We start from the raw sequence: 27,942 nt of genomic DNA on the forward strand, positions 1-27,942 counted from the left end.
TATCTATCTATCTATCTATCTATCTATCTGTCTGTCTGTCTGTCTGTCTGTCTGTCTGTCTGACACACTGTCTATTAAAGGCAACGAGGAGTTATAGTGGACTTGGAGTTAGGAAGATGTGAGCTCAAATTCAGCCTCAGATACTTACTAGCTATGTGACTCTGAGTAAATCTCTTAACCTCTATTTGTCTTATTTCCCTTAACTATAAAGTGAGAATAATCACCGTACCTCCCTCCCAAAGTTTCCTGAGGATCAAATGAAATAATAGTAAAGTAAAAAAAAAATAAATAAAAAGCATAATGCCTGGCTAGCTACTATTATTAGAAGAGTTTTGTTTTATATAAGAGGATGCTAGGTGGTGCAGTGGATAACATTCCAAGCTTGGAGTCAGAACTCTTCCTGAGTTCAAATTTGGCTTCAAAAACTTACTAGCTGCATGACACTGGGCAAGTAATTTAATTTTATTTACCTCAGTTTCCTCATGTATAAAATAAGCTGGAAAAGGAACTAGCTAACCACCCAAGTATCTTTACTATAGTGGGGTCCCAAAGAGTTGGACATGATTGAAGAACAAAAATAACATTTATATACGATTAAGCAAAATAAATCTTCACATAGACCATATCCAGAAATGTATGTCTCCTTCTGCAGTTTGAGTCCATCACCTTTCTTTGGGGAGGTAGTATATTTCATCACGAGACTTCTGGAATGATGGTTACTCATTGCATTAATCTTTAATGTCTTTTGAAGTCATTTGTCTTGACAATGTTGTATTGTTATTGTAATTGTTCTTTTGGTTCTGCTCACTTCACTCTACAGATTCATATAAATCTTCCCAAGCTTCTCTGAAATTATCCATTTTGTCCTTTACTAAGGTATAATATTTCATTATATTTATGTATCATAATTTGTTTACTCATTTCCCAACTGATGGACAACTCCTTAGTGTCCAGTTCTTTGCCACTACAAAAAGATCTTCTATAATTATTTTTGTACATTTTTATCCTCTTCTTTCTTTGATCTCTTTGTCATATAAGTCTAATATTGTTATTTCTGGGACCAAGTTACAAACTGCTTTCCAGAAGGGCTGGATCAATTCATAGCTTCACCAACAATGTATTTGTGCATTTTTGTCTTCTTTGTCAATCTGATGGCTATGAGATTTTGTTTTTGCCATTTCTCTAGTTATTAGTGCTTTTAGCACTTATTCACATGGCTGTTGATAGCTTGGAATTCATCCTTTGAGAATTACTTATTCCTATCCTTTGGTTCTTGTCCTTATATAATTTGAATAAATTCTTTATACATCTTAAGTGTTAGATCTTTATCAGAAAAACTTGCTGCTAAAGTCCTTCCCCACCCCCAATTAATTGGCTTTCCTTGCAATTTTAACTACATTGATATATATATATACATATATATATATATATATATTTAATTTTAGCTCCTCAAAGGTGTCCATTTTGTCTTCTGTGATCTCTTCTATCCCTTTTTGGGTCATCAATCTCACTGACTCTTCTCAGTTTCCTTAACTGCTCTGTGGCACATTTCCCAGGCTCCCCCTTGACACTTGCTAGCTTATCAATGTTCTTAAAATGTGGTCCCTATAACTGAACCTCGTACTTCAGATGGTCTCAAAGTAGAATTGGGCAGGACTATAACCCTTCCCCTCCACACCTTTACCCCTATTCTGGCCCCTGTTCTTGTAGCATAGGAAGGCATTACATTTTTTGGCTGCCATATCACACTGTTGACTCATACTGAATTTTCAAGTCTCTAAAATCCTCAGATTTTTTTCTCCCACAGGAACTGCTGTCTAGCCATGACTCCTCCATCTTGTATACCAGATTCAAAATAGAAAAACAGGAACGAATCATCATTGTGTAACAATCTCTTTGCCACGAGTGAAGATATAACAACAATGAATGTACAAACATTTCCTCCTAATGTCTCTGGAACATACTCTCCCCTTCACCACTCTCCAGGGGAGTAGGCTCAAAATTGGGCTCCTTTCCTACATGATATGGGTTCTACCAAGTCCATATCCAAATTTAGCTTGATTGTCAGATGATTCTCTTTGCAGGAAGGGAATCTAGAAAGCTACCTCCCAAAGGCTATTCCTTGCTTTGGGGTATCAAAGCTGGGTTGGCTGCCACACCGAATTCCTAGATTCTTGTGGCTTATTATGGTTGAAGACTCTACTCATTGGAATTACAATGGAAAGAATGAATGAAAAGACCAAATAGGCCCCATTTCTCAGAGAACACCATGACCTTAAAGAGGACAATGACCTTAATAAGGAAGGACAGACTCCTGGCCCTTACTGGTCTCTCATCCAAGGTACCATCAGGGTCCACTGAAGATAAAATAAAGACTTTTTGAAGATGCTAACAGTTCTGACCATGGAGTCAGTCAAAAAAAGGTTTCTCTCAATCATGTGGCAGCAATTATTATAGATGTTCATGCATGCTGCACAGTCTCTCCAGGCATTTCCCTCATATGTCATTATGATTGTCCCAGATGCCATTTCCCAAACATCATCCATGGGGAAAAACACCATCTGATCAATTTGAAGGGATCTACAAATAGATCAGGCCCCCATTATGTTAGACTGGTGCAGTATCCTACACCAGCACTTTACAGTCATAGCTCTGTTCCTTCTGACTTCCCTTTCTCCTTATTCATTCCTTTTCTTAGATTGGCACCCCACATCCAACTTCCCATGATGGTACTCTGCAGGCTTAACCCAATTCCCTCCTGGAAGTCATCTTACTAGTGGACAACTTTCCTCAAAAAACCAATGTTGTTGATGCGATTCCACAGTAATACCGTAGCAACCTGCTACAGAAATGGCCTAAGCCAATGGAAAATAAAGTGGAATGGGCTGAGAAGAGAACAACATTTCAGTTGTTTTATTTATGATCTTGGTAAATATAGGTATCATTGACTTTCATTTTACGTGCATGTGGGCTGCTTCCCATTTGGATAAACCCTATGGCTCTTCCTCTTGGGCCAGCTCAAAGGGGAAGTATCTTAGGACAGAGCCTTCAGGAAGTCTGGGAAATTAACCACTTCCCATTGGCTTCCAACATACTTCCTGACTGACGCCTTACTGCTATTGAGTCCAGTCCAACTCTCCAGGGAGGCCTGCTTCTGGTGGCTTCCTTTACTGTATCAGGGAAATCTCTAAAAAAGACAAGTTAAGACGTTAAGGAAGGAAGTGGCAGGGGTAGTGGTGGTCATGGAGGGAGGTGAGAGTAGAGAGCATAGAGAGGGTCCTTGAAAAAGATTGATACGGTCTTTTAGGTTCAATATAAGAAAAAACATCTTTAGTTTTTTTCTTTTTAAATTATTTTCACACTTTTGTAAAATTTTATTTTTCCAATTACATGTAAAACCTTTTTCTGATTATATTTAAAAATAATTTTTAACATTCATATTTTTAAAAAATGCTCTTTCCTTCCCTCCTCTCCTCCCTCCCTGAGATGGCAAGCAATTTGATATAGGTTATACATGTGCAGTCATGCAAAACATATTTCCATATTAGTCATGTTGTGAAAGAAAACACAGATTTGGCTCCTTTAAAAAAATTATTTAAAGAAAGGCATCCAATGTGTTCTAACACACAGGCTCTTTTGGCTTTAATTTATTGTTCTAGGAAAGTCAGAATGAAGGTGAATAGGGGCTAAGAAAAAATATAACCAACCATAAGCATCCCCAATGTGTGAATACAGGCACTGGAAACAATCTCTTTGTACATAGAAATGAGTACCTGGTGAGCAAGCAGCCTGTTATTGTCCTAGGAGAGATTTAGACTGGCAATCAAGAGAACTGACTCGGGAACCAGCTAGCCATAGGAGATGGATGGGGCAAATCATGTCATTTACTGAATCTCCACTTTCCTATTCTGACCCTATCCAGAGGACCACAGAAGTCTTTTTTTCCAGCTCTTAAACGGTATAATTCTTCAAGTCTTAGCTTGGAACTTCCATCCTCATTTGAACAATTGTCCTTTGTTTTCCAATAGAGAATACCTGGGAAAAGGTTTTGTAGAATACCCGTAGGAGAGGCAGAAGAACAGAGAATGAATCAGTTACGAGTGCCCAGGAATATTTAATATGTTTGCCCCCAGTAGAAGTTTTGCCCATGTGCCCAACACAGAGAGTCAGAATACAGATATGCATTTTCCCAAAAAACTAATGTGATCAATAGTTCTTATAGGTGTGGCGGAAATTGTTCTGACTTCGATATTTCAAGCATCTGTGATTTTATTGCCAGATGCTCTCTTCCTAGACTCAGACCGTGACTCTTCTATAATAAAGTAGAATGGTGTTTGATAGTTGCTATGAGAGTTGCAAAACACGCCACACTTTGAAGCCAACTGGAGTCTTTCCAAACTTAGCCAGCCTGGTCACAGATATGCAATCCATCTTCTGGATTGGACCTGAAACCTTCCAACTTAATAGGACCTGATAGAACTAGAATAAGCCTGGAAAACCCAGAGTAAAATCTATGGCATGATGGAGGCATCAAAGGAGAACCTCAGGACTACTATTTATAAAGGATTGTTGTTGGCCACTTGTTTTTAGTCATATTCAAATCTTCATGACCCCATTTAGGGTTTTCTTGGCAGAGATACTGGAGTAGTTTGTCATTTATTTCTCTAACTCATTTTACAGATGAGGAAATTGAGACAACCAGGATTAAGTGACTTGCCCAGTCATACAGCTAGGAAGTTTCTGGGGTTGAATTAGAGCTCACTCCAGGCTCTATCCACTACATCACCTAGTCACTCATTTTTAAAGAGTACTCCAATTCTAATACTCTAATGGCTCTGAGATCTCATCCCTATGAATGTTCTCTCCAACAATACACACTAATACATTGTTGGTAGATTTGCAAAAATTAGTACAAACATCCTGGAAACCAATATGGAACTATGCAAGTAAAGGAGCTTTGATCCAGGCATATAGCCCAAGGAAGTCAATGACAAAAAGAAAAGCTCCATATAAATCAAAATATTTATAGCAATGCTTTTTGTGGTAGCAAAATAGAGGAAATAAAGTTGATGCTCATCACTTGGGCACGTAAACAATCTGTGATTCATGTATATAATGGAATACTACTGTGCTATAAATAAGAGTAACTGTGATGAATACCAACCAACATGGCAAAACCTATGTGCACTGATGCAAAGTAAACAGAGTCATGAAAACACTATATTCAATGACTATGCTAAAGTAAATGGAAAGAATAATTACCACAAATGAGTTAAAAGTGAATGTTGTGAAATTAGAAAGAGCAAGCTTGATCCCAAAGATGAAATCTAGGAAGACACTGATGGCTCAGTGGATAGAGTGATGAGCCCAGATTCAGAAAGATCTTCTTTTTTGATCACGCATTTGCTTAAAGACATCTTTTATTTTTAGTAGGATGAAGGAAAGGAAAGAAATAGGCATTTACAGGAGGGCATACTATATGATAGACATTATACTAAGCACTTTACACAAGTTATCTCATTTGGCCCTCATAACAACAAATAGGTGCTATCATCACCCCCGTTCTGCAGATAAGTAAACTGAGACAGGCAGAGACTGAATGACTTGGCTAGGGTCCGAGTACCATATTGCAGGTACATCAAAGACTTTTGTAGACTCACTTTGGAACCTCACCATCATTTATAACACTGTGGCAATGGGCAGGCATAAGATTTTTATGTTATAAGGATTTCTTAAAAGTTTTAATTACATCTTCAAGATTTGAGTTGTCCTATAAACAAATTTCTTGAGTCTAACCTGTTTTTAAAATTAAGTTTTTATAGGTATATTTCTGTTTTTACAAACCTGCATTTCCCAATGTACCCCATTTTCTATCCTCCCAGAAAGAATCCCTTATGATGAAAAATGTAAAATGGGATGGGGAAATCAATTGATTAAAAGTATTAAGTCAATGCATTCTTTGGAGAAGATATTGGGAGATACAGAAAATATGGACTTGAAATTATTTGGACAGTGCAGAGTTATGGTCCAATATAAAAAAATATCTAATTAGCAGTTCTGGAAACTGCATCTTATTCTGAAGTTTGAGTCTCAGGCTTCTGGCGGAGCATAAAGGTAGTTATATTATTACTGTAAAAGCTAAAATTAGTTTACAATAATTAAAATATTATATTTTAAGAGATTTATTAATGATCATTAGAAATAAAGGAATAGAAAGGTAACAAAATTTAAAAAAACAAACAAACACGTGCCCATGGCTAATTCATCTGTCCAAAAAAATCCTCTTACCATGAGGGTAGAAATCCAGGAAGCCAAGAAGGCTTGACCAGGAAACCCCACTGAATTTATCCCTTTGTCTATGGGAAGTACATAATGACAGGAAGTCAGTGGGCTCTTGGGAAATATAGTTTTTAGGGTAACATATTTCCAATTACACATTACCCTTATCAAATTTTCCTCTGAGAGTCTTTTGTGTGTAGAAAATAAATACCTGTCCCATACTTGATTTACCTTGTACATTGAGTATCTTACTACTCCTTCATTTGGGGAAACTGTAAACATGAGACAAACCTCAGATTTAATTTTGCTTGGGGTGATGGAGTGAGGGGGTATAATGAGGAGAATAGAATAAGAAAAGGAGTCTACTCTCTCTCAGTTAGGATCTCCCAGGACCAAACTAAATTTTGTTTCTTCCTAAAACGTCCTGACTGGGGACAGAACAAGATCTGATTTTCACACACCCTGGAAGGACCCAGGAGTCCTGCCTCCCTACTCCTAGGATCCAGAGCCCCAGGATCCTACTCCCTTGCCCCCTGCTTCTTTCAAAGCTCCCAGCAGAATCCCAGGCATGATCCTGACTCTGAGCCTCAGGCTTCCCCTGCTCATCCCTAGCAGCCCCAGAGCCCTCCCTGTGGGGGAGAAGACTTGTGCCATCTCCAGAAACTTAGGGCCTTTGATCTGACCAAAGATTAGGCACTCTTCTAACCCCAAATCACTTTCCTGCTGAAGTGTATTTAACCACACCCCCTTCTATCTTGGAGGGTGGGGGGGACTTTACCCTCACCTTGAGGAGGGCTTCTTGGAGGAGGTGAGATTCTAGTTTGGACTTTAGGGAAGACAGGGAGGGCAGTGGTCTAAGTTGGGGAGAGAAAGTATTCTGCCTGCCCATGGAGAGACAGCCAGAGAAAATGCTGGTGGTCTGGGGGGGTACTGGGGGGGGTCCTGTTCATGGAACTATTGATCCTGGAAGAAATGGAGAAGTTTACTGAGCAGCAGGGCCAAATGAGTGACCCTGCACCTTAGCAAAGTCACCTCAGGGGGTGAAATGAAGGCAGGCATGAAGGGGGACTAGGAAGACCCTCCCAGAGTGAGCTGCCCACAATCTGGAAGTCTTGATCCCCAGATTCCTCTGTTTTCTTGGCTGGATGGGAAATCTCTCGTTGTCCTTGCAGCTGACTCCTTAGGACCTGGAGGTCCCAGGTAGGTCTGATCACAACTGGCCCCCTCACCACCCTCCACCTACTGGCTTCTGTTGGCTATGCTGGCCGGCCATCAGGTCTCATTCTCTCCATGTAACCTACCTTCATTTCTTTTCCTCTTTCATTTCCCTCATGTCTGCAGTTCCCCTCCATAGATCGACCTCACTTTTTGAACCTGCAGACTTAGCCCAAGGCATGCTGAGATCTGTCTTTTAGCCTTCCCTTCAGGGACCCAAGTGTCCTGTCTCCCTGGTCGCAACTCCTGAGAAGGGACTCCATATACAATATTGTTTCCAAGGTAGAAGAGCAGTAAGGGCTAGGCAATGGGGGGTCAAATGACTTGCCCAGGGTCACACAGCTGGGAAGTGTCTGAGGCCAGATTTGAACCCTGGATCTCCCATCTCTAGACCTGGCTCTCAATCCACTGAGCTATCCAGCTGCTCCTTGAAAGGGAATTCTTTATCCCCTTTGTCTATTTTGAGCTAATCAATCACGAACTTCAAGTACCCTACTTCATCCTTGGTAAGCTTCTCGGTGCAAGAGTTTACAAGTCACTTACCAAAAGACTCCACTGGACCTTGCCAAACAAATTTGGTTCCCATGAAGGGGGAAAGACAGAAAGTGATATGGAAAAGGGACTTTAAAAGATGAGACCTGGAAGAATTTTCAATCATTTTGCCTTGGTGGCTCCTGCTGACGACTTCTGCTCATTCTGCAATGGGGAGCCAGGCTGAAGGGAGACTCTTGGAGGCCATCACTTTTTCCTGAACTCGTCCTTGACTGGAGCTTTCGGCACTGAAGAGCCTTGCTGGGTGAGCTAGCAGAGCTGATGGAGGAGGCTTGTGTTGGTGGACTTATGGCTGAAGGCGCTACAGGGTCTTCCACTTGGAGACTTGGGACCACTCAGCCGGACTTCACCGGAGCAGCACTGAAGAGTGCTGGGCTAGACATCTTCCTGCCATTTTCCTACATTTCCCATTTTAATATCTCTGCCTTGTTGTAAATAAAAACTACTAACAGTCATTTTGACTTAAGGACTAATATTTTATAATTGGCAACAACAATCTTACTTTTAGAACTCTTCTATTTGTCAAACCCATTTAATTAAAACCAATTTTTAAATCTTACATGCAAGAATGCAAATTCTTTCCTTCCCCCCTTACTTTCCCCTCCCCCCTCCCCCCCCCCTTTGCTTTGGAGCTGATTCTCTTCTAGATCCCAAGCCTGGCCAGGGCTCCCTGGAGTCTCCAGTTTCCCTTCAAGGATGCCAGGCCCAAGTTCTACCAGAGTCTCAAGAATCCTCCCCAACTCCTACTTAGACTTTGGGACCTATTTACCTTGTTTTTCCAGCCTCAGCTGTCCAGCTGGAACACTTCTATCACTCAAGTGTCTCTGACTTCCCCACCATGACTGTAAAAGGCAATTCTTAATTCCTTTCTTCTAATTTAACAAGTGACCTGGAGGTCCTTTACCATAGAGATGTGTAAAGATATACCAGCCCACAGTGAAAGGAAGTAGAAGCCAGAGGGACAGGAAGTAGAAACCATAGAGACAGGAAGTGAATTAAGAAGGTGATGTAAAAGGCCAGTGGGGGGCCTGAGAGGGGCTTTTGGACTTTTTTGGGTTGGGAGTTGGTTGAAAGTGGTGTGGGTCAGTGATTACTTGCAGGTGAGCTGAGCAGAAGGGGGGATCAGCTGGACTTTCTTTCATAGGCAGTTATAAGCAGTTATAGGATGGCTAGTTAGGTATTAGACAATTTATTTCTCCTTTCCTCTATTTCCCTCCTTTTTACTATATTCTCGTGAAAGCTAAAATGGTAAAAAGCTGCTCTCTTTTTTTGTCAAACTCCTAATTTAAACCTTATATGGCCTAGGTGAAAATCATCTTGCTTCCTAGTCCCTACCTGTGCTCCCCTTACTCATACTTTCTGATTTCCTGCTCCCACCTGTGTCAAAGCCATCCAGCCCCCCTTCCCTGCCAAGGGGTTGAAGCCTGTTGCTTTTTTGCCCACTCTCAAATTTCCACTCCTCATTTACTGGCAGTTCCCTTCCAGAGCAACACCGCCCCCCCCCGCCCCCCCCCCCCCCCACACACACACAGCAACCTTTCCTAGATCAGTGAGTCAATCTATTATCTAGATAATGTGTTACTTTGGGCAACTAGGTGGCATAGTGGGAAAGTTAGGAACTTTACAAAATGGAGTTATTTGAGCTACTTTGCTACCTCTACAGGGATCCTGGAGTCAGAGGGAATGACCTTTGAGAGTGACAGATGTCCAGCCCAGGTGAGCGTATTTTAGCCATAGATTTGACCAACATCAGCCAATGAGGGAATTTCATTCATTATAAAGGGTTTATGAAGATGGCAATACCTTACTTAGAGATCTTTTCTTACATAAAATAGACTTGAAACAGAATGCAGTAGGGACATCACTTTCCTGCTCTCCTACTGTATTTTCAAATGATTTCACTGGCACTTTGGTGTCTCCCTCAGCATTGGCTTCCCTCAGAATTACTGACCTGCCATGTTTGAGTTCTCCTTCTTTAAAATTACTGACAAGGACAACCATTTCAGTCTTTATTGCTAGGGATCATGGCTTTGTTCTCTTTCAGATTACCCATCAACACACACAATCTCCCTTTTCTTTGTTTCTTTTCACCAAGCTCTTCAATATAGCAGCTGCAGGTCCAGGAAAACCTGTTCACAAGAGTCTGGACAGGCCTGAAGCAGAATCCTAAAGGTCTCCCCAAGTCTGTGCTTTGATCAGAGAGGAAATGGTGCTCCTCATTTCCTTCTGCCTCAAGTCATGCAAATCTTCCCAAGTCTCTCTGGCTCCCTCCTCTTTAACATTTCTTTGTTCTAGTCAATGAGTGCACAGAAAAGCCCTCCTCTGTGCCAGGCACTATTCTAAACAAGGAAAGAAAAAACATGGCATGTCCTCCAGGTCCCCTCCCAGTCTGATGGAGGAGATAGACCTGCAGCTGGGTGTGTGCCAACAAGCTCTATGAAACATTTGTGGGAGGTATTGTGAAAGGGAAGGCTCTGACTAAGAATCATTGGTTCAGAAGGGAACATTTAGCTGAGGCTTGAAGAATGCTCAGAGGCCACGATGACGGTAGAGAGCATTCTCATCCCAGGAGACAGCCAATGGAAAGTCACAGAATCAGAACTCAAAGATCAGTCAAGAGGCCAGTTTCCCAGCGTCAGAGAGGAAAAAGGTGTAAGAAGACAGGAAAGGGGGTTGAGGTTTATTATATGAACCTAATATGTGCCACTAGATCCTATTGCAAAAATTGTCGGTCATCAACAGTCATAGCCTGAATGAGGCACCCAGATAGGGACAGTATTGATTTATTGATTTCAAATCCATTCTAGAGTGTGACCCGCACAAGTGCCTCTGTCCTACTGAGCTACCTGGCCCAAAAAGTCAAAGGGGTTGTAGGTAAGACCAAGAATGGCCTAAAGACTTTCAGAATTAAGGCCTTTATTTTTTAAGAGTAGCTTCAAGTATTCATTCGCAAAGCTATGTACTTGAGAAGGTCCGTTCTTTATTATCTTCCCAATACCCAGTGGTTTGGATGACTGCTGATTTATGATACTGTAATACTGTTCCCTCTCTATCACAGCATCTTTTTATTATTTTGGTTGTGATAGTTGATCTCTTGTTTTTCCAAATGAATTTTTTATGACTTTATTCAGCCCTATAAAACATCCCCTTCATCATGTTCAATGGAAAGATTTTTTCTCCTGTATTATATTTTTTATTTTGTTCTCTAATCATTCTGTTCAATCTGAAGTTTCTTCTCTGAGAAAGAAGTTTATGTGGACTTGATTAAACCTCCTCCCCCTCTGATGAGGAATTCCAAGGCGAAAATGGCTACTAAAAGAAAAACTCTCATGAAACATCGTCTCAGCATTTCCCATAAGGTCTTTGAAGAAGCTAGGACAACCTTACCTTGTCCCATCTTTGACAATGAACGTGATCTTTCCAAAGGCAGTCTGTGCCCTTATCAGAGACCTCCGTGAATCGCTGGCACTCCTGTACAAAAGCATTTATAAGCGATAATAAAGGAACCGCTCATTGCAAGTGGAAGCTGTACCCACTTTCTTTGAAGAAATGGTCAATAATGACCTTTCGTTTCTGTGGTGATGGCCAATGAGAAGATTACTGTCCTGTCCTTGGTTCCATGTTTTTAAAAATGTATTATACCCCCAACTAGAGGCCATTAAGCCAGAGGCAGGGCCATCTGACCTATTCTTTATCATCAGGTCTCATACCCTGTCATGAAAACTTATTAGCCGAGACACCAAAAACCAAAACAAAGTCCCCAAGTAAAAAAAAAAAGGGTTTTGAGAGGGCCTGTCTCACAATAAAGCCGGAATCTGGTTAGCAACCGAAGATACTAGCCTTGTGAATGGCCCCCTTGTAGAGCGCTGTTTTACAGAGGGGATATCAGGAAAGGCAGGTACCCAACCCAAGTGTGTCTGGTCATGTATCGCAGTCCCTGCAATGGCCGGTCATGCCATTGACGGCACCCTTAGCATGCATGGGCTGCATGCCAGGATGATTCAGCCACCGCCAGCATACAAATAGGCTCTTCTGAACAGTGAGGGGGCAGTAACCTGTGGATGAAGCCCAAGTCTTTGGCCCAGTCTCTGGTCCCACCAGAGCAGATGAGAAGGCTGTACAGCTTGGTCAGCGAGTGGGAGGGGGGCAGGGCAATATCAGGACCAAATAGCTCTAGAGTGTTACAGAATACCACAATCATCCCGGGCGTGGGACTTTATGTTCACAGCTATGAGCACTGAATAGTCTCCCAGCTACTATAGTTGTGCCACCTTTTTTTAAGGATTGCTTTGGAGTTTAATTTATGCACGTTTTATGGACTTTGGGAGACTGATCTCTAGATACTATGTTCATATTTTAGTTATTTGAAATAGGATTCCCCCCTCCATTATTCCTTTTTGGGGGGAGGGGGGTCAGTTTTTATTATGCACCCCCTCTGTACCTTCCCCAAACCATAGAAGGCATCTCCTAACAACAATATATATATATATATATATATATAGAGAGAGAGAGAGAGAGAGAGAGAGAGAGAGAGATTATATGTTTTTTTTATTTTCATCTATTAGTTCTTTCTCTTCTTCAATTATTAATCATATATTATATAATGTTCTCTAGGAACTACTCATATCAGTCTTCATTATTTCATGGAAGTCTTTCCAAGTTTTGTTTTATTTTTAACTGCTGATCATTTCTTATGGTGTGGTAGTATTCTATCCCCAAAACATACCATATTCATTCCCCAATTAATGACTAGCCCCTTGATTTCCATTTCTTTGACACCACAAAGAGAACTACTGTAGATATCTTGGAATATACAAGTTCTTTTCCTTTTTGCCATGATCTTCTTAGGAAAAATACCCAACAGTGGTATTACAGGGTCTAAGGATATGCCCAATTTTATCATTCTCTAGGCCCGATTCCAAATTGCTCTTCATAATGGTTGGGTCAGTTCAGAGTTCCATCATGTGTATTGGTGTATTGGCGTCCTTATTTTCCAACACATCTTATTCCTTCTTGTATCTAGAAATGATACTGATTTGGGGGGAGTCATTTTATTACATTTAAGTTTGCTTCATCTCTTCACTGTCTCATCTGATATCTTTGCTGATTCCCTGGAATTTTCCAAGTAGACCATCATACCATCAACAAACACAGATAGTTTGAGCTCTTCTTTACTTATCTTGATTCCTTTCATTTATTTTTCTTATTTTATTATTATTTCTAGCATTTCCAGAAGAGTGGGGAAAGTTGACATCCTTCCTTCACACCTGCATTTATTGGAAATGGTTCAAATGTATCATCGTTTCATGTGATAATTTGCTTTTGGTTTGAAATGGATGTTTTATGATCCTGAAAAATATAAAAGAACTTTGTACTTTGTCCAAAGCTTTTTCTGCATTTCTTGAGGTGCGCCTGTGGTTTGGGGTGTTTCGGGTTTTATTTTGATTATTTTCCTGTTTTTGAACCATCCTTTTATTCCTGGTCTAAGTGTGATCATTTGGTCATAATGAATGATTTCTTGGACAATTTGCTGTGATTTTCTGGACAGGATTTTGTTTGAAATTTCTGACACAAGGTTCACGAGTGATATTGGCTCGTAGTTTACATTCTCTCAATCCTCTCTGCAGCCTGTGGTGCTTTTGGCCAGTCCCTTTTCCTTGATAGTCTCTTCTCTTTAGGTTGTTAGGACACCAGGCTCTCCTGGTTTACCTCCTACCTCTCTGATCTCTGCTTCTCTGTCTTTGCTGGATCCTCCTCCCAGTAAGGTTAGGATGAGTATGTCCCTCAGGGTCCTAATTTTAGTCCTCTTCTGCTCTGCCTCTAGATTTCTTTCCTTGGTGATCTCTACAAGCAGGGATGTAAAAACCATCCCTGCTGACAAGTCTCAGATGGACATTGTCTTCTCTAATGTCTCTGCTGACCTCCAGGCTTGCATCTCAAATTTCCATACTGATATTTCAAACTGCATGACCTGTGGACATCTGAAACTCAGTGAGTCCAAAACAGGAACTGCTCTCTCTCCATCAGACACAACTCCCACCTTCTCTACTGCACCCTCCTCATCCCTCAGTCTCAAAACCAAAGGACTCATCTGACTCCTCACTGTCCCTTATCCACATATCCAAAATGGTGCCCAGACCTGCCAGTTTCACCTTTGCAGCATCTCTCCAGTACGCCCCCTTCTGTTCTATGCCACTGCCATCATCCTGGTGGGGGCCCAAATCACATCATGCCTGGCCTGTTCAGACAATGGGTGGTGGGTCTGCCCTGCTCGAGAGTCTCCACTCCAAATCATTCTTGATTCAGCCACTGGAGTAATTTTCCTACAATGCAGTTGTGGTTGTGTCACTCTCCTACTCCGCAGGCTCCAGTGGCTCCCTATTGACTCAGGGATCAAATACATAATGTTCAGCTAGCCAGTCTTCTTATACCTTATGTCCCAATATGTATTCTTCAACCCAGTGGCACTGGCCTCATGGATTCTTTCTGCTGCAGCTTTGTTGGGATTTTTTAACCCCTTCCCTACTTTCTTAGAATTGATATCAAGTATCAGTTCGAAGGCAGAAGAGTGGGAAGGGCTAGGCAATGGGGGTTAAGTGACTTGCCCAGGGTCACATAGAGAGAAAGTGTCTGAGGCCAGATTTGAAACCAGAACATCTTAGCTCTAGGCCTATTTCTCTATCCAGTGAACAGCCCAACTGCCCCAAAATGAAAGAGTGTTTTTGAACCCTTAACTTTCCAGCTTAGTATCAATTCTTATATAGAAGATCAAGAAGGACTAAGCAATCAAGGTAAAGTGACTTGTCCAGGGTCACACAGTTAGAAAGTGTCTGAGGTCAGATTTAAACTTGGGTCCTCCTGACTCCAGATCAGGCTGGCTAGCTGCCTCTGGCTCCAAGCATTTTCAATGGCTATACCCTATGCCTGGAATATTTCTTCTTTCTCAGTTCAGAACACTGACCCCACTTCCCTTAAGTCCTAACCGAAAACCTTCTATAAGAACCCTAACTGTAACCCCAATGAATTAGAGAGCCTCCATTCTTTTCAATATTCCCTGTTTCTCCAAATACAGACCTTGCTTTATGCATATATATTTTTGGCATATGGTCTCCCTCCTCCATTGGGTTGTAAGCTCCTTGAGGACAAGGATTGTCTTTTGCCTTTTTGGGGATCCCCTGGGCTCAGCACAGGGCCTGGTGCATAGAAGGCACTGAATGTAGATGGAATGGAATTGAACATTTCTAGTCCTCGATATGACCTGGGTATGTCCCTCTCGTGTCTGTCTCCTCCTCCTGTTCTGTTCTGTGCTCCCACAAAAGGAGCGTTTGCCTGTAGACAGGACGTCACAAGATTCTTCCCATGATACCCTCCGTCTTTGTCTCCACTGTCACCCCTACCAGGTTTCCTCATTCATCCCGCTCTCCTTGTGCAGCTTTAGAAAGAAGCCTCTTCCTTCTTCTTCTGATGCTCCTCTGCTGCTCTTGTCTAGAGTTATTCACTGCTGCATTGTGCTCTTTGGGTTTTCGAGAAGCAAATTTCAGGGTTTTTTTCCTAAAAATATTTCAGGTTCCTCTTCATTAGCGAACATTTACTTTTTAGCCAGCATTGTTAAACTCACATTTACAGGTGTTGGGAGTGAAATTTAACCAAAGGGTAAACTGAGGCAAAATAAACAGAGGCATTCTGCCTGTCAATAAAGAAGTCAATGGTTTGCCTCAATCTTTTATTTCACCCTTTAATATATTTGGGGAAACACAGAACAAAGACTAGAGTAGATGATATAGAATTGAGGGCAACAAAACTGGTTTCACAACTGGGATATAGAAACACTAGGATTGACTGGAAGTTTGGTAAAGACGGGCCAGCCAGCATTTGAATCCAAATCCCTGATTGTTTGATGATGTAAAAATACTAGAACTGACTCCCTATGACTCACCTGAATCTTCCAAGGTCAGCTCATACCACGAAACAAAAATAGAACAGAGATTAAAGATTAAATGCACAAGAACTGGATGTTATACTTAGCCTAGTACAGATCAGTTGAATACTGAATCGAGTCAAGAGACAGAGAACCATGACTCGGGCAATTATGAGACAAAAGCAATTTATTGTAAATAGGATCAATAAATAAATGATACAAGATCAATTCAGTCTTCTCATAGGAGAGGTCACTCTGAGCTGCATCCTGGGCTCCATTGCTTTTTGGATCACATTCTTTCATTTCTACTGGATTTGGAATAGTCTTATATTATTCCAAACCTTTCCATTGTATCTGAAGGTCTTTCTCCTGGTGGCTTGCAGCACTTTTTTAATTTTTTATTTTTTATTAAACTGTTCTGTGTTACTATGACCTGCCTTGGAGTTAGTAGCCTTTTGTTTCATCCTGAAGACAATCTTTGGATTCTTTCCACTTGAATTTCATTTTCTGTGTTCAGAAGTTCTAGCCAATTTTTTTGATTGTTACTTTCATTATTGTGTTATCCAGCAGTGTTCTTCTGGGTGACTTATAATCTTTCAGCTCTCTATGTTCATTCTGTCTTTGAGATCAGTGGTAAGATTTTCTTCTAATGTTCTTTACTTTTTTCTAAGTTATCCTTTACTTCTGTGGATTTCTATTGCAAATCCATTGTTCTCTCTTTCATTTTCTTTGGGGAGGCTCACTTTGGGAGATTCAAAGTTTTCTATTCTCTTAGCCTCAAGGTTCTAACAATCTAACAGAGGAAGACAATACACAAAAGAGGGATGAAAAGGGGTTGTGGAGGGGAGAGAAGGTGCCCATATCAAGGGCATGGTGGAGAAATCAGTGAGAAAAAAAAAGCCAAAAAAGCAGATCAGGGCAAGAAATAAGATATTTGAGATTAACGTTCTTAAAATGAGGTTTGGCGTTCATTACTTCAGCCCATGGTGGTGACAGATAGATGTTGGAGATTTGAGAAGGGAAGAGGTTTGGAATGGCATCTGTTGAACTGGAGTCAGAGAAGCAATCATCAGTCCATAAGAGGACTGCCTTTCTTTGTCCAGAACCCACACAATGAATTTGATGCAATAAAGAAGATCGAGATCTAGAGAAAAGAAAAGATTCATAAATTCTTGGGAAAACATAAATAATAGCAATAAATCCCTCAATTGTTCAGAAATAAATGAATAGAAAAAAGGAAGTGAAATGCAAAAACATTCCAGGCACATTGGCCAAATACATTTTGCACAGAGTGGGTGAGAGATATAGATGACTCCTCCAAATTATAAGGATATTTTCAGATCTCTCCTTTATATTGTACATCAGTAGCACTCTTTTTTTTTTTTAAACCCTTACCTTCTGTCTTGGAATCAATACTGTGTATTGGTTCCAGGGCAGAAGAGTGGTAAGGGCTAGGCAATGGGGGTTAAGTGACTTGCCTAAGGTCATACAACTAGGAAGTGTCTGAGGCTAGATTTGAACCTAGGACCTCCCATCTCTAGGCCCGGTTCTCAATCCACAGAGCTACCCAGCTGCCTCCATCAGTAGCACTCTAACTCATTATCTTGACTCTAATTCTTTCAAGTTTCTAGAGTTCTAGCAGTATGTTTAAATCTTTTCTTTCTCATAAGGAAAGTGGCAACATTTTTTCTTATAAATATGCTCAGTTGAAACGCAAATTAACTAAATATTACTTTTTTATTGAATAAAGGAACTCTCCCTTCTCCATCATAATTACTCTTATTTTTGCCTAATGAAAAATAATTAAGAAATATATGTCACATACAAATGGAAGCAATCATTCTGCAAAAGGTTTTCACTGTAAACAGTCCTACCAAGAATAAACTCAAGACCTGAATATAACAACAGACCAGCCCAGATCACCCAGTCAAGTCCACCAGATCAGACTTGATTTCAGTCATGCAGAAAACAAACTAGGACTTTTCTGTTGCTTTGTTCCCTTTTAAGGCATCCTGTAGAATTCTCTTCCCTCCAGAATATGCAGCACTTGAAAGATTCTCCCAAATTCTTCGCAGATTTTGGTTTAGAACATATAACTTATAAGTACTAGTAAGAAAGAATTTTGACCTCGCTCTCTCTTCTCCTCCACAGATCCACAAATCTCACAGAGAGAACACAGACTTTGCTCCATGATTTCATGGGGAGATACAGTTTGTGGTGAAATTTTATTAGCTGAGACACAAAAGAAATAGGTTTATTGAGAGGGCTGGTCTCACAAGGAAGCCGGATCAGCCCTGGATGCAGCCTCCTTGTATACCCACAAACTTGTTGCTAAAGATCTGCTTTTTCAGGTTGCTCCCCCAAATCAGGTATTCCGAAGCATCAAGTAAGCCGAAATTCCATCAGGTACAAAGAGCACCCACACAAAAAAAAGAAGTGAAATAAACTTTGTCCTAAAAATACATGAGTGTGTTTGAATACCAAGTTCACAGAATTCAACATGGGGTGCTTTACTTAAAAAATGATTAATTTTAGAAAATTTAAGGTCTCTGATCTCAAAATAACGAAAGTAGGAAAAACTGGAGATACTAATGTAATCATGAGGGGCTTAGAGGATTTCACAGCACAATTCCATAGTTAGATGCTCCTCGGCTTTATTCCAATGAGAACTATTTCTTAAAATTCCACTGGGACGGTTTCAAGTGTGAACTCTGACACTCGTAAAGGGTTAAGGGCCAGACCTTCTCTGTGCTTTGGTTTCCTCCTGTAATTGATGAGTCAGATTATTAATCCTGACATGTAGTTCAGGCCTATGTGCTATGACTTTTGATGATTTAGGAGGTGGTGACATTCAAGGATGTGACTGTGGACTTCACCCTGGAGGAGTGGCGCCTCTTGACCCCTCCCCAGAAGGAGCTGTACAAGGAGGTGATGCTGGAGAATGCCTGGAACCTTCTCTCTGTGGGTAAGGACAATTCTCCCTGGTGAATGAGTCTGCAATCCAATAAAATATCTTCATTAGTAGTAGGCAATGTTTAGAGCATTTATAAGTTATGAAAAAGGGGGAAATGCTAGTTTCCTGAGAATAAGAAACAGGGACCTCCTACTGCCTAGTTTTCCTATAAACTAACTAGACCTTGTGTAATAGTAACTTGAAGGTTTCCTTTGATGCTCCTGAGATTGTCTCTCATCACATCTAGAGAGATTCAAATAAAAAAATAAATCTATATTCAAGAATCTCAGACATGGAACTATTCTCAAATATTATTTGGTTTCACCTTTACCTAGACCTGAATTTTGCCTCCCAAACAAATCTCTGAAACTTGTACAGGCAGGTTTTCCTTATAACTTCTTCATCTTTAGGGTGGATCTAGTATTTGGAATATTGTTCTCTTTAATAAGCATAAACTTTTAACTCATAGGTCCTAGATGTCCCTAGCAGAGCAGATTTGTCCTTAATCTTCCTTCCTATTGTCCTAAACTTCCAGCACAGTTGATGAGAAATAGAAGGAAGGAAATAAGCATTTATAACAACCTGGTCTTGACCAGGTGCTCTGCCAGCGGTTTTCTTTTATATTATATCACTTCTTCCCACACAATTATCCCCATTTTACAGTTGAGGAAATAGAGATTAGACTAAGTGGCTTGTTCTGAGGCACATACATAGTTATTGTTTGTGACCAGATTTTAACTGACACCTTGACTCTGACCTCAGGTCTCTATCCACTGCACTTCTAACTGCCTCTCATTTTGTAATAATGGGAAACTATGGAATAAGGACATCCTTCTACAAAGGAAATGCACCAGAACCACATTTTTTTTCCATTTTATTAGCCAGTTTAGAACATTATTCCTTGGTTACAAGAATCATATTCTTTCCCTTCCCACCCCCCCACCCCTTCTCGTAGCTGATACAAAATTCCACTGGGTTTTACATGTGTCCTTGATCAAATCCTATTTTCATGTTGTTGATGTTTGCACTAGGATGATCACTTAGAGTCTATGTCCCCAATCATATCCCCCTCGACCCATTTAATCGAGCAGTTGTTTTTCTTCTGTGTTTCTACTCCCACTGTTTTTCCTCTGAATGTGGATAGTGTTCTTTCTTGCAGATTCCTCCTAGTTATTCAGGATTACTGCATTGCCACTAATGGAGAAGTCCATTACATTTGATTGTACCACAATGTATCAGGCTCTGTGTACAGTGGAGAACCATGTTTTCTAATTTCAAGTTGGTTTCATGATCTTCTCCCCCCAAATAAATGCTGTGGAAACTATTGTTCAGGAGTCCTTGTAAGCATCCTGCTTATATCCCTCTGTCATTGTCAGGAATAATGGACCAACTGAGAAACAGAATTGGGACCAATGAGGATTTGTTGAGTCGCCCAGTAGAAGAGGCAGAAACTCCCCAAATGAAAAGTTCGCAAGGTTTATATAAGTTTCGGGGAGTGAGAAGCAATTGGGTGATGGGACAAGAGCTGATCCCTCAAGGTTCCTTTGGGGCTTTGGATTGATCCAGAACAGTAACTCTTTTACCCAGCTTGTGCCTAAGAGTTTCTGCCAGAATGGAACCCAACAGGGTGGGGAGTGGGGAGTGGGGAGTGGGCAGAGGATTTGGCTATTGCTCATTACAGGTCCCATAGCAGGAAAACATGGCACATCCTGTCCTGGGTTCCTTGCATCACAAATGCTATGGGGTGAGGGCAGACTCATGTGCTAGCCCCATGGAGATTATCTAAATGGAATAACTGGATTCATGTGCCTTTCCCTAAAGATAAGTTTCTTTCCATCCTCCTCCCTAACTGATTCCCCATGCCCAGGGCTTACAGTTGCCAGAGAAGACGTGATCTCTTATTTTGAGCAAAGGGAAGTACCATGGATGCTAGAGCAAGAAGACCTGAGAAACTGTGGTCCAGGTGAGTGAGGCCAGAAGCTGTGTGTGAGAGCTGTGATTACCAGATTTCTATATGCCATAGAGAAGCAAGGGCTAGATTTGAGGGCACGAAGACCTGACTTGGAGTTCTTTTTCATATATTTTTAGCAGTGACTTCCTGGGCAAGTCACTGAATCCCTTAGTCTGAGCTTCCTATCAGTAAGACGAAGGAGGTGGACTGCATAGCCTTTCAGCTCCCTTCAGGGGATCAGTCTGTGACCTCATAATAAGTCATTCTTTAGGATCAAAGAACATGAAACTCCTCAAACTGCAGAAAGGGGTTAGGTTATCCAATATGAGCTCTTTAGTGTATTAGTGCTTGCTCTGTGCCGGGTCCTGTACTCAGTTATGAGGGACAAAAAACCATGCCACGGATGCCCTCTGTTCTCATGGAGCTCACCATCTGCTGAACATCATGCCAACAATTCTGTAGAAACCCTCCATTGTAGAGAATAAAGAGAGGGGAGGCACAAAAGTGAAGGAGCGCTAGAGAAGTCTCAATTAGGGAAGGTGGCCTGGAGCTTCAAGAAATCTAGTTTGAGGATATTAGGCAAAAGTATAACAGAGGAAACAAGGGAAATGCATTGGCAAAACTAACTGCAAATGGCCATCTCTAGCAGTTTAGCCCCAAAACTATGGACAGATATTGGACAATTTCTCATGGGGATAAATAGATCAAGTGAGAGCTTTTGGAGCATTAGGGAGAAATGGTTTTATTGGTGCTCATAGAAAAAGGATCATTATTTCATTAGTGTGGGAAATATTGAAAATGAAATAAAAATAGAGGTACTGGAAGAAGGAATAGACTGGGTTTAGATGAGGGAGTGGAATGGGTTTTTTTTTTCACCTGTAAAGAGATTTTCTTTAGCTAGGAGACAAATGACCTTTTTTCCCTGATACCGAGGCCAAAGAGGAAAAGGAGGCATCTGAGTTCTATAAGATCTGTAGAATAAGACATCTCTTCATGAATGTCCAATTTTTAAAAAGTGAAAAATGTGACCAAGTTTTCAGCTCAGCAGGTGTGGGGTGGGAGTGGGAATAAACCAGAAAGGAGTGTTGGGAACCAAGGAAAATCTTTAGAAAAGATGCTGTGGTGAATGGCAAAGGGAATAAATTAAAGAGATGTCAAAGGATTGCCTTGCCATAGTGAGGACCCAGCTGAGATTAGGGAGCCTAAATTTATAATGGACCCAGGGAGCTGGTTTCATGATTTTCATTCTCTCCATTCAACAGCACATGAGTAGGAGTGAAGACTGCATAAATCACCAGCCCCGGGTTCTTTCCGGATCTCTGAGGCTCAATCTTTGTCCTGTTCTGGGAGAATCGGGTGATAATATCACCTCAATTTAGGGAGATGGCAGCCTAGAAAGAAACCTCTGTGATCTTCAGGATTGGGTCTGCTTTAGTTCCAACAGAGTGACTTGATTACTGAGAAATAGGAGCAAGAAAGAGACAGAAACATGGCTGAGGCCAGAGCATGCATTTGCCTTCCAGGGGAGAGATCAGAATGTAAGGATGCTGACAGAGCCTGGGCCTCTCATAAGCCCTGGGCCCAGGCAGTAAACATGGATTAAATATAAAATATATTCTTGGAATAACCCCTGAGAATACAAAGGAAGGACAAAAGCAGCTCACAATCTAGGATCCAAACATGGAGGTGGTTTAAAAAGAAGCAACAGATCCTGAATCTCACTCTTAGATGTTCCAGGGAGAAAAGTGTTGGGGAATGGAAATGTATTTAATTCAATAGGGAAATAAGAAAATGAAGGAATGAAGACATTTAAGAAGAAAAGCAATCAAAAGGAGGAAGTATCAAAATTAAAATAATAAAATAAAGCCCAATGTTAGAATAGGGCACCTACTACGTGTCACACACTTCATAAATATTATCTCATTTGATCCTCATAGGAGACCTAGGACTTAGTTGTTATTATGTCAGTGTTATAGTTGCGAATGAGACAAACAGAGCTCCTGTGAATTGCTCAGGGTTAAAAATAAAAATAATAAAAAAAAGTTTCTGAGGTAGAATTAGAATGCACCACCACCTGTATTGTGATTTTTAGGAAGAATATCATGAAAAGACTGACCTCTATATGAGGTGGAAAATAGAAGAGAATTTATAGGGATGAAAATTCTTTTTTGTTGTTGTTGTTGTTTTAGCTCTATAACCACTCAACAAAATGAATTGCTACCTACCATGTGAAATATTTGTTTTTCCGTTGACTCGTGACAAACAGTATATTAAATGATAAGTGTTCTTTGGAGATCAATGGCATGTTATCACTTTGGTTTTCGTTTGTTTTTTGTTTTAGTTTACATACGGGGCAGCTGGATGGCTAAGTGGATGGAGAGTCAGGCCCAGAGATGGGAGGTCTGGGATTCAAATCTGGCCTCAGACACTTCCTAGCTGTGTGACCCTGGGCAAGTCACTTAACCCCCATTGTCTAGCCCATACTGCTCTTCTGCCTTAGAAACAACACACAGTTTTGATGAGGATGGAATTTCATTTTTTCTAACACTGGCAAATTGGCTCCACTCTCACAGGTTAATGACTACTCTGAGTTGTCAAACAATTCCTTTAAGAAACTCCCAGACTGAAGAATGATAACATAAGTGGAGATAAGTTCAAATGAGAAAAAAACCAGCCACAGCATTGTAGTGAGTGGGCAGTTATGGTCTGTTTTTGTAAAAAAGTTGTGGTCAATGAGGGTTTCATAATGCCTTCTACTCTGCATGTCTAGGGACCAGGGTGTGCAAAGTGTCTGATATCTCTGTTACAAGAATACAAACCCAAATGACATCTTGCTCTCATGATTAGAAAGTTGATGGGATGCAATTACATGGTAATCCAGGAATGGAGCAACTAGTCACACACAGTGATAGTCAGTGAGAGTCTATGCATGCCTAGGAGCATGATGGCCAGACTTCCTGGAAGTTTGGAAAGAATTTGATGTCAAGTTGAGAAATTAAAAGAATGTGTTACACTTAGTCAGAAGCAAGTTAGAGTTTGATGTCACTGAATGCACCCCCAAAGCATCATTTTAGTGGTTATGATCATCTGGAATCACTGCAGGGGGGATAAAAAATTAGGAAAAACGTTATAACAAAATTAGGCAGTTATTTACTGCTCAAGGTGCCAGTAACTTGTTTTTAGATCAAGTCTGTTGGAGTATTATCTCAAATCTCCAAAGGGCTTATGAACCACTAATTGGGAAGGGTGTGAAAGGATTAATAATAAAGTATGCAGCCTATTTCCTTACAAAAGGATGATGGACACAGGTTACTGTATGAGACATTTTTCAAACATGGGAAATGCCACATCATTGTTTAAAATGTATCTAGTAGGAAGATATCATTTTAGTGGAAAGATGCATTTAAAGAAAAGTAATGGCTCTTCTCAAAAAGTAGATAAAAGAACAAAATCTTTTATGCCTTGGATAAATATAAAAAAGTGCTGGTTTTCTTCATTTGATTTCAGATACTGCAACAAAAAAATTAAGGTTGAAAGCAATTTCAAAGGAAATTACATAATGTTTATAGATAAAATAGATTGTTAAATAATAGGATTATTTAGAATACATGCATTCAGTAGTATCATACCTATGAATATAGGCAATGAAAATAAAAGCAAAAAGGAGAGATTGAAAGTGAATTGTCTGCTACTATGGAGAGAGCATGTCCAGTCACAAGATTTGGTCTCAGCTGCTAGGATTTGGGTCAAGTCACTCAGCTAGCCATTCTCCGATCATATTCTGAGTTAGGAATATAATAATACTAGCCTTGACAAAATCAAAGATTTGTTACAAAGAGCCAATGTGATATACATGAGGCTCTTTTGTTAAACTATTCTTATATGGATTGTGCCCATTTAAGTTGATTTTTCTTTTTACCTGAGGAAATAGGATATAAAGCAGTTTATGTTCTGACAGTGGAGGAAAGGAGATATAGTTGTATGTGTGTATATGTGACTATGCACATATGATTTACTGTTTGTTTCTTTTAGAAGGAGGGATCAGACTTGAAATGAAAGAGACTCTAACAGAAATGAGCCTTTCTGTGGAAGAAACTGACAAACAAAAATTAATGAGTGATGGTCCTTATAACTTAACTTGTAGAAAATTCTGTGTTGAATATCGAAATCCATCCCTTCTTGAACACCAAAGTATGCACACTGAGGAAAAATCTAGTGAAAATATTCAGTGTGGAAAGACTTTTACACGAAGGGAAAGTCTTCCTAGACATCAGAGAATTCACTGTGGTGAGAGACCATATGAATGCGAGCAATGTGGAAAGACATTCAGTCAGAGATCCTCTCTTGCTATGCATCAGAGAATCCACTCTGATGAGAAATCTTATGAATGCAAGCAATGTGGAAAGACTTTTCAGCAGAGTTCCAATCTTGTTCGACATCAGAGAATCCATTCTGATGAGAAACCTTATGAATGCAAGCAATGTGGAAAGACATTCAAAGTGAGCACCAGTCTTGCTGTACATCAAAGAATCCACACTGGGCAGAAACCTTATGAATGCAAGAAATGTGGAAAGACATTGACTCAGAGTTCCCATCTTGCTGTACATCAGAGAATCCACTCTGATGAGAAACCTTATGAATGCATGCAATGTGGAAAGACATTCAAAGTGAGCACCAGTCTTGTTGTGCATCAGAGAATCCACACTGGGGAGAAACCTTATGAATGTAAGCAGTGTGGAAAGACATTCAGAGTGAAATCCAATCTTACTATACATGATAGAATCCACACAGGGGAGAAACCTTATGAATGCAAGCAATGTGGAAAGACATTCAAAGAGAGTTCCAATTTTGCTCGACATCGGAGAATCCACACTGGGGAGAAACCTTACGAATGCAAGCAATGTGGAAAGACATTCAAAGTGAGTTCCAGTCTTGTTGTACATCAAAGAATCCACACTGGGGAGAAACCGTATGAATGCAAGCAATGTGGAAAGACATTCAAAGAGAGTTCCAATCTTGCTCGACATCAGAGAATCCACTCTGATGAGAAACCTTATGAATGCAAGCAATGTGGAAAGACATTCAGAGTGAAATCCAATCTTACTATACATGAGAGAATCCACACTGGGGAGAAACCTTATGAATGCAAGCAATGTGGAAAGACATTCAAAGAGAGTATCAGTCTTGCTCGACATCAGAGAATCCACACTGGGGAGAAACCTTATGAGTGCATGCAATGTGGAAAGACATTCAAAGTGAGTTCCAGTCTTGCTGTACATCAGAGAATCCACACTAGGGAGAAACCCTATGAATGCAAGCAATGTGGAAAGACATTCACTCAGAGGTCCCATCTTGCTCGACATCAGAGAATCCACTCTGATGAGAAACCTTATGAATGCAAGCAATGTGGAAAGACATTCAAAGTGAGTACCAGTCTTGCTGTACATCAAAGAATCCACACTGGGGAGAAACCTTATGAATGTAAGCAATGTGGAAAGACATTCAAAGAGAGTTCCAGTCTTGTTCGACATCAGACAATCCACTCTGGTGAGAAACCTTATGAATGCATGCAATGTGGAAAGACATTCAGAGTGAGACTCAGTCTTACTCAACATGAGAGAATCCACACTGGGGAGAAACCTTATGAATGCAAGCAATGTGGAAAGACATTCACTCAGAGGTCCCATCTTGCTCGACATCAGAGAATCCACTCTGATGAGAAACCTTATGAATGCGTGCAATGTGGAAAGACATTCAGAGTAAGACCCAGTCTTACTCAACATGAGAGAATCCACACTGGGAAGAAACCTTAACAGTGCAAGCAATGTAGACTTTCAGGTGGATCTCCAGTCTTGCTTACACAGAGCTCTCACTTTGCTCAAAATCAGATTATTTACTGTAGTATGTTATAAGCTCTATAAGATTAGGTCTAAATGATTTAGACCTACAGTCTGATACAATGCTCAAATTAAGTTGGGGTAATAGAAATTTGGTATTAACCAAGTTATAACAAAACTGATTACTAAATTGATGTAACCCACTGCATTGTTCATTATGTATGTCTATGATATCGATCAGATAATCAATGAGTATTGATATGTTAATAAAAGAGCTAACCAAAAGCCCCTTGTGGTGGAGACAAGTAAGATTCTCTATGATCCTAATACTGTGTTGGAGTCTTCTTTCTTTTTTCTTCTTTCCTCTGTGAACCTAGAAAAAGCACAGAACCACTAAAGTAGTCAGTAAAACCCAGTCTTTAATCAGGAAAGAGATAGTGCTCAATATTCGTCTGCCACACAGAGCCAAGTGCCTAAAAACCATACATAGCCAAGAGCTCTGGGACTCTGGGAACAGTATCTCTGAGAGAATCAAAGGTGAGATGATTCTCCAAAGAATAATAGAAATTGGGGACTTATATACCTTTTGGGAAACTAAGGACGGGGGAAGTATGATTGATTGGCTTTACTATGGCCACAGGGAAATGAGAAGTGCAAAGCAGGATTATCAGGGAGAGGCTGATGCTTTACAATGGATACAAAAGGAAAGGGTCCAGCCAAGGGCTGAACTCCCTGGGAGAGGACTGATATAATGGGAGAAATTTCTAGGATTAAAAAAGGTACTTAGCATTTGACTGTCTACTAGTCCCACCTAAACTAGGATCATTAAGTACTTTAAGGTCTATTGTTCAGTCTGAAATGGGTGAGTGTAGGACTTCCTTGGGGAGTTCTCAGGGGATGGGACAAAACTGGGGTTTCCCAAAACCCAGTTGACATTTTTCTTATCTTGAATTCCATATTTTGTGCTCACAGTTCCTCCACCGTTTATGCAGGCCTGAACACTAACCACACTCTCAAATACCTTAATTCATTGTTTCATGGCATCCAGATCTAAAAAGAAGTTGATTTAGTAAGGGAATAATGTATAGAAATAATTTCTAATTAGCATAATTTTATATACATTTTTCAAATAATCCCCACAAATGAAAAATTAAATATCGAATAATGTTATAGATTTAATATATGAAATAAAATGACTGACATTCAAATGACTTCTATTCAGTTCATCCCTTCTGGA

The 27,942-nt window shown here is 40.4% G+C and overlaps 2 protein-coding genes and 1 long non-coding RNA gene across 4 annotated transcripts in view; 1 reads left to right on the forward strand and 2 right to left on the reverse strand.

Annotated features, from left to right (window-relative positions):
* Positions 1–1,412: 1,412 nt before the first annotated feature.
* Positions 1,413–8,943, reverse strand: LOC103092061 (uncharacterized). The gene is made up of 3 exons (XR_473563.3): positions 8,816–8,943; positions 3,774–4,035; positions 1,413–3,187 (listed from the first exon to the last, which is right to left on the reverse strand). It is a non-coding gene; the product is annotated as an uncharacterized LOC103092061 (long non-coding RNA).
* A 79-nt stretch (positions 8,944–9,022) lies between these two features.
* On the forward strand, positions 9,023–27,875 carry LOC100030622 (zinc finger protein 345-like). 2 transcript variants are annotated; one of them, XM_056800267.1, is made up of 6 exons: positions 9,023–9,049; positions 9,710–9,762; positions 18,803–18,929; positions 20,294–20,392; positions 20,785–20,880; positions 24,901–27,875. In XM_056800267.1, the coding sequence occupies exons 2-6, from the start codon at positions 9,730–9,732 to the stop codon at positions 26,679–26,681; spliced, it is 2,136 nt and encodes a 711-aa protein (XP_056656245.1). In that variant the 5' UTR covers positions 9,023–9,049; positions 9,710–9,729; the 3' UTR covers positions 26,682–27,875. The 2 variants fall into 2 exon arrangements, with proteins under 2 accessions (XP_056656245.1, XP_016281932.2); XM_016426446.2 differs by lacking the exon at positions 9,023–9,049 and adding an exon at positions 9,055–9,146.
* Positions 16,134–27,942, reverse strand: part of DPH3 (diphthamide biosynthesis 3) — a 153,362-nt gene continuing 141,553 nt past the window's right edge. The window contains exon 3 of the mRNA XM_056800269.1: positions 16,134–17,108. Within this exon, the coding sequence (XP_056656247.1) occupies positions 16,936–17,108 (173 nt within the window). The 3' untranslated portion in view covers positions 16,134–16,935. The remainder of the gene's footprint in view (positions 17,109–27,942) is intronic.

The sequence above is a fragment of the Monodelphis domestica genome, chromosome 5, assembly GCF_027887165.1.
Source record: "Monodelphis domestica isolate mMonDom1 chromosome 5, mMonDom1.pri, whole genome shotgun sequence".
Classification (NCBI taxonomy): Eukaryota; Metazoa; Chordata; class Mammalia; order Didelphimorphia; family Didelphidae; genus Monodelphis; species Monodelphis domestica.

What these genes read in the sequence shown, in the direction of transcription:
- LOC100030622 (XM_056800267.1), top strand. Translation starts at nt 9,730, where the DNA reads ATGACCTTTGAGAGTGACAGATGTCCAGCCCAG. An exon ending in CTGGAACCTTCTCTCTGTGG is followed by an intron (nt 18,930 to 20,293) that starts GTAAGGACAATT and finishes TGTCATTGTCAG; the next exon opens with GAATAATGGACCAACTGAGA. An exon ending in CCAAATGAAAAGTTCGCAAG is followed by an intron (nt 20,393 to 20,784) that starts GTTTATATAAGT and finishes CCCCATGCCCAG; the next exon opens with GGCTTACAGTTGCCAGAGAA.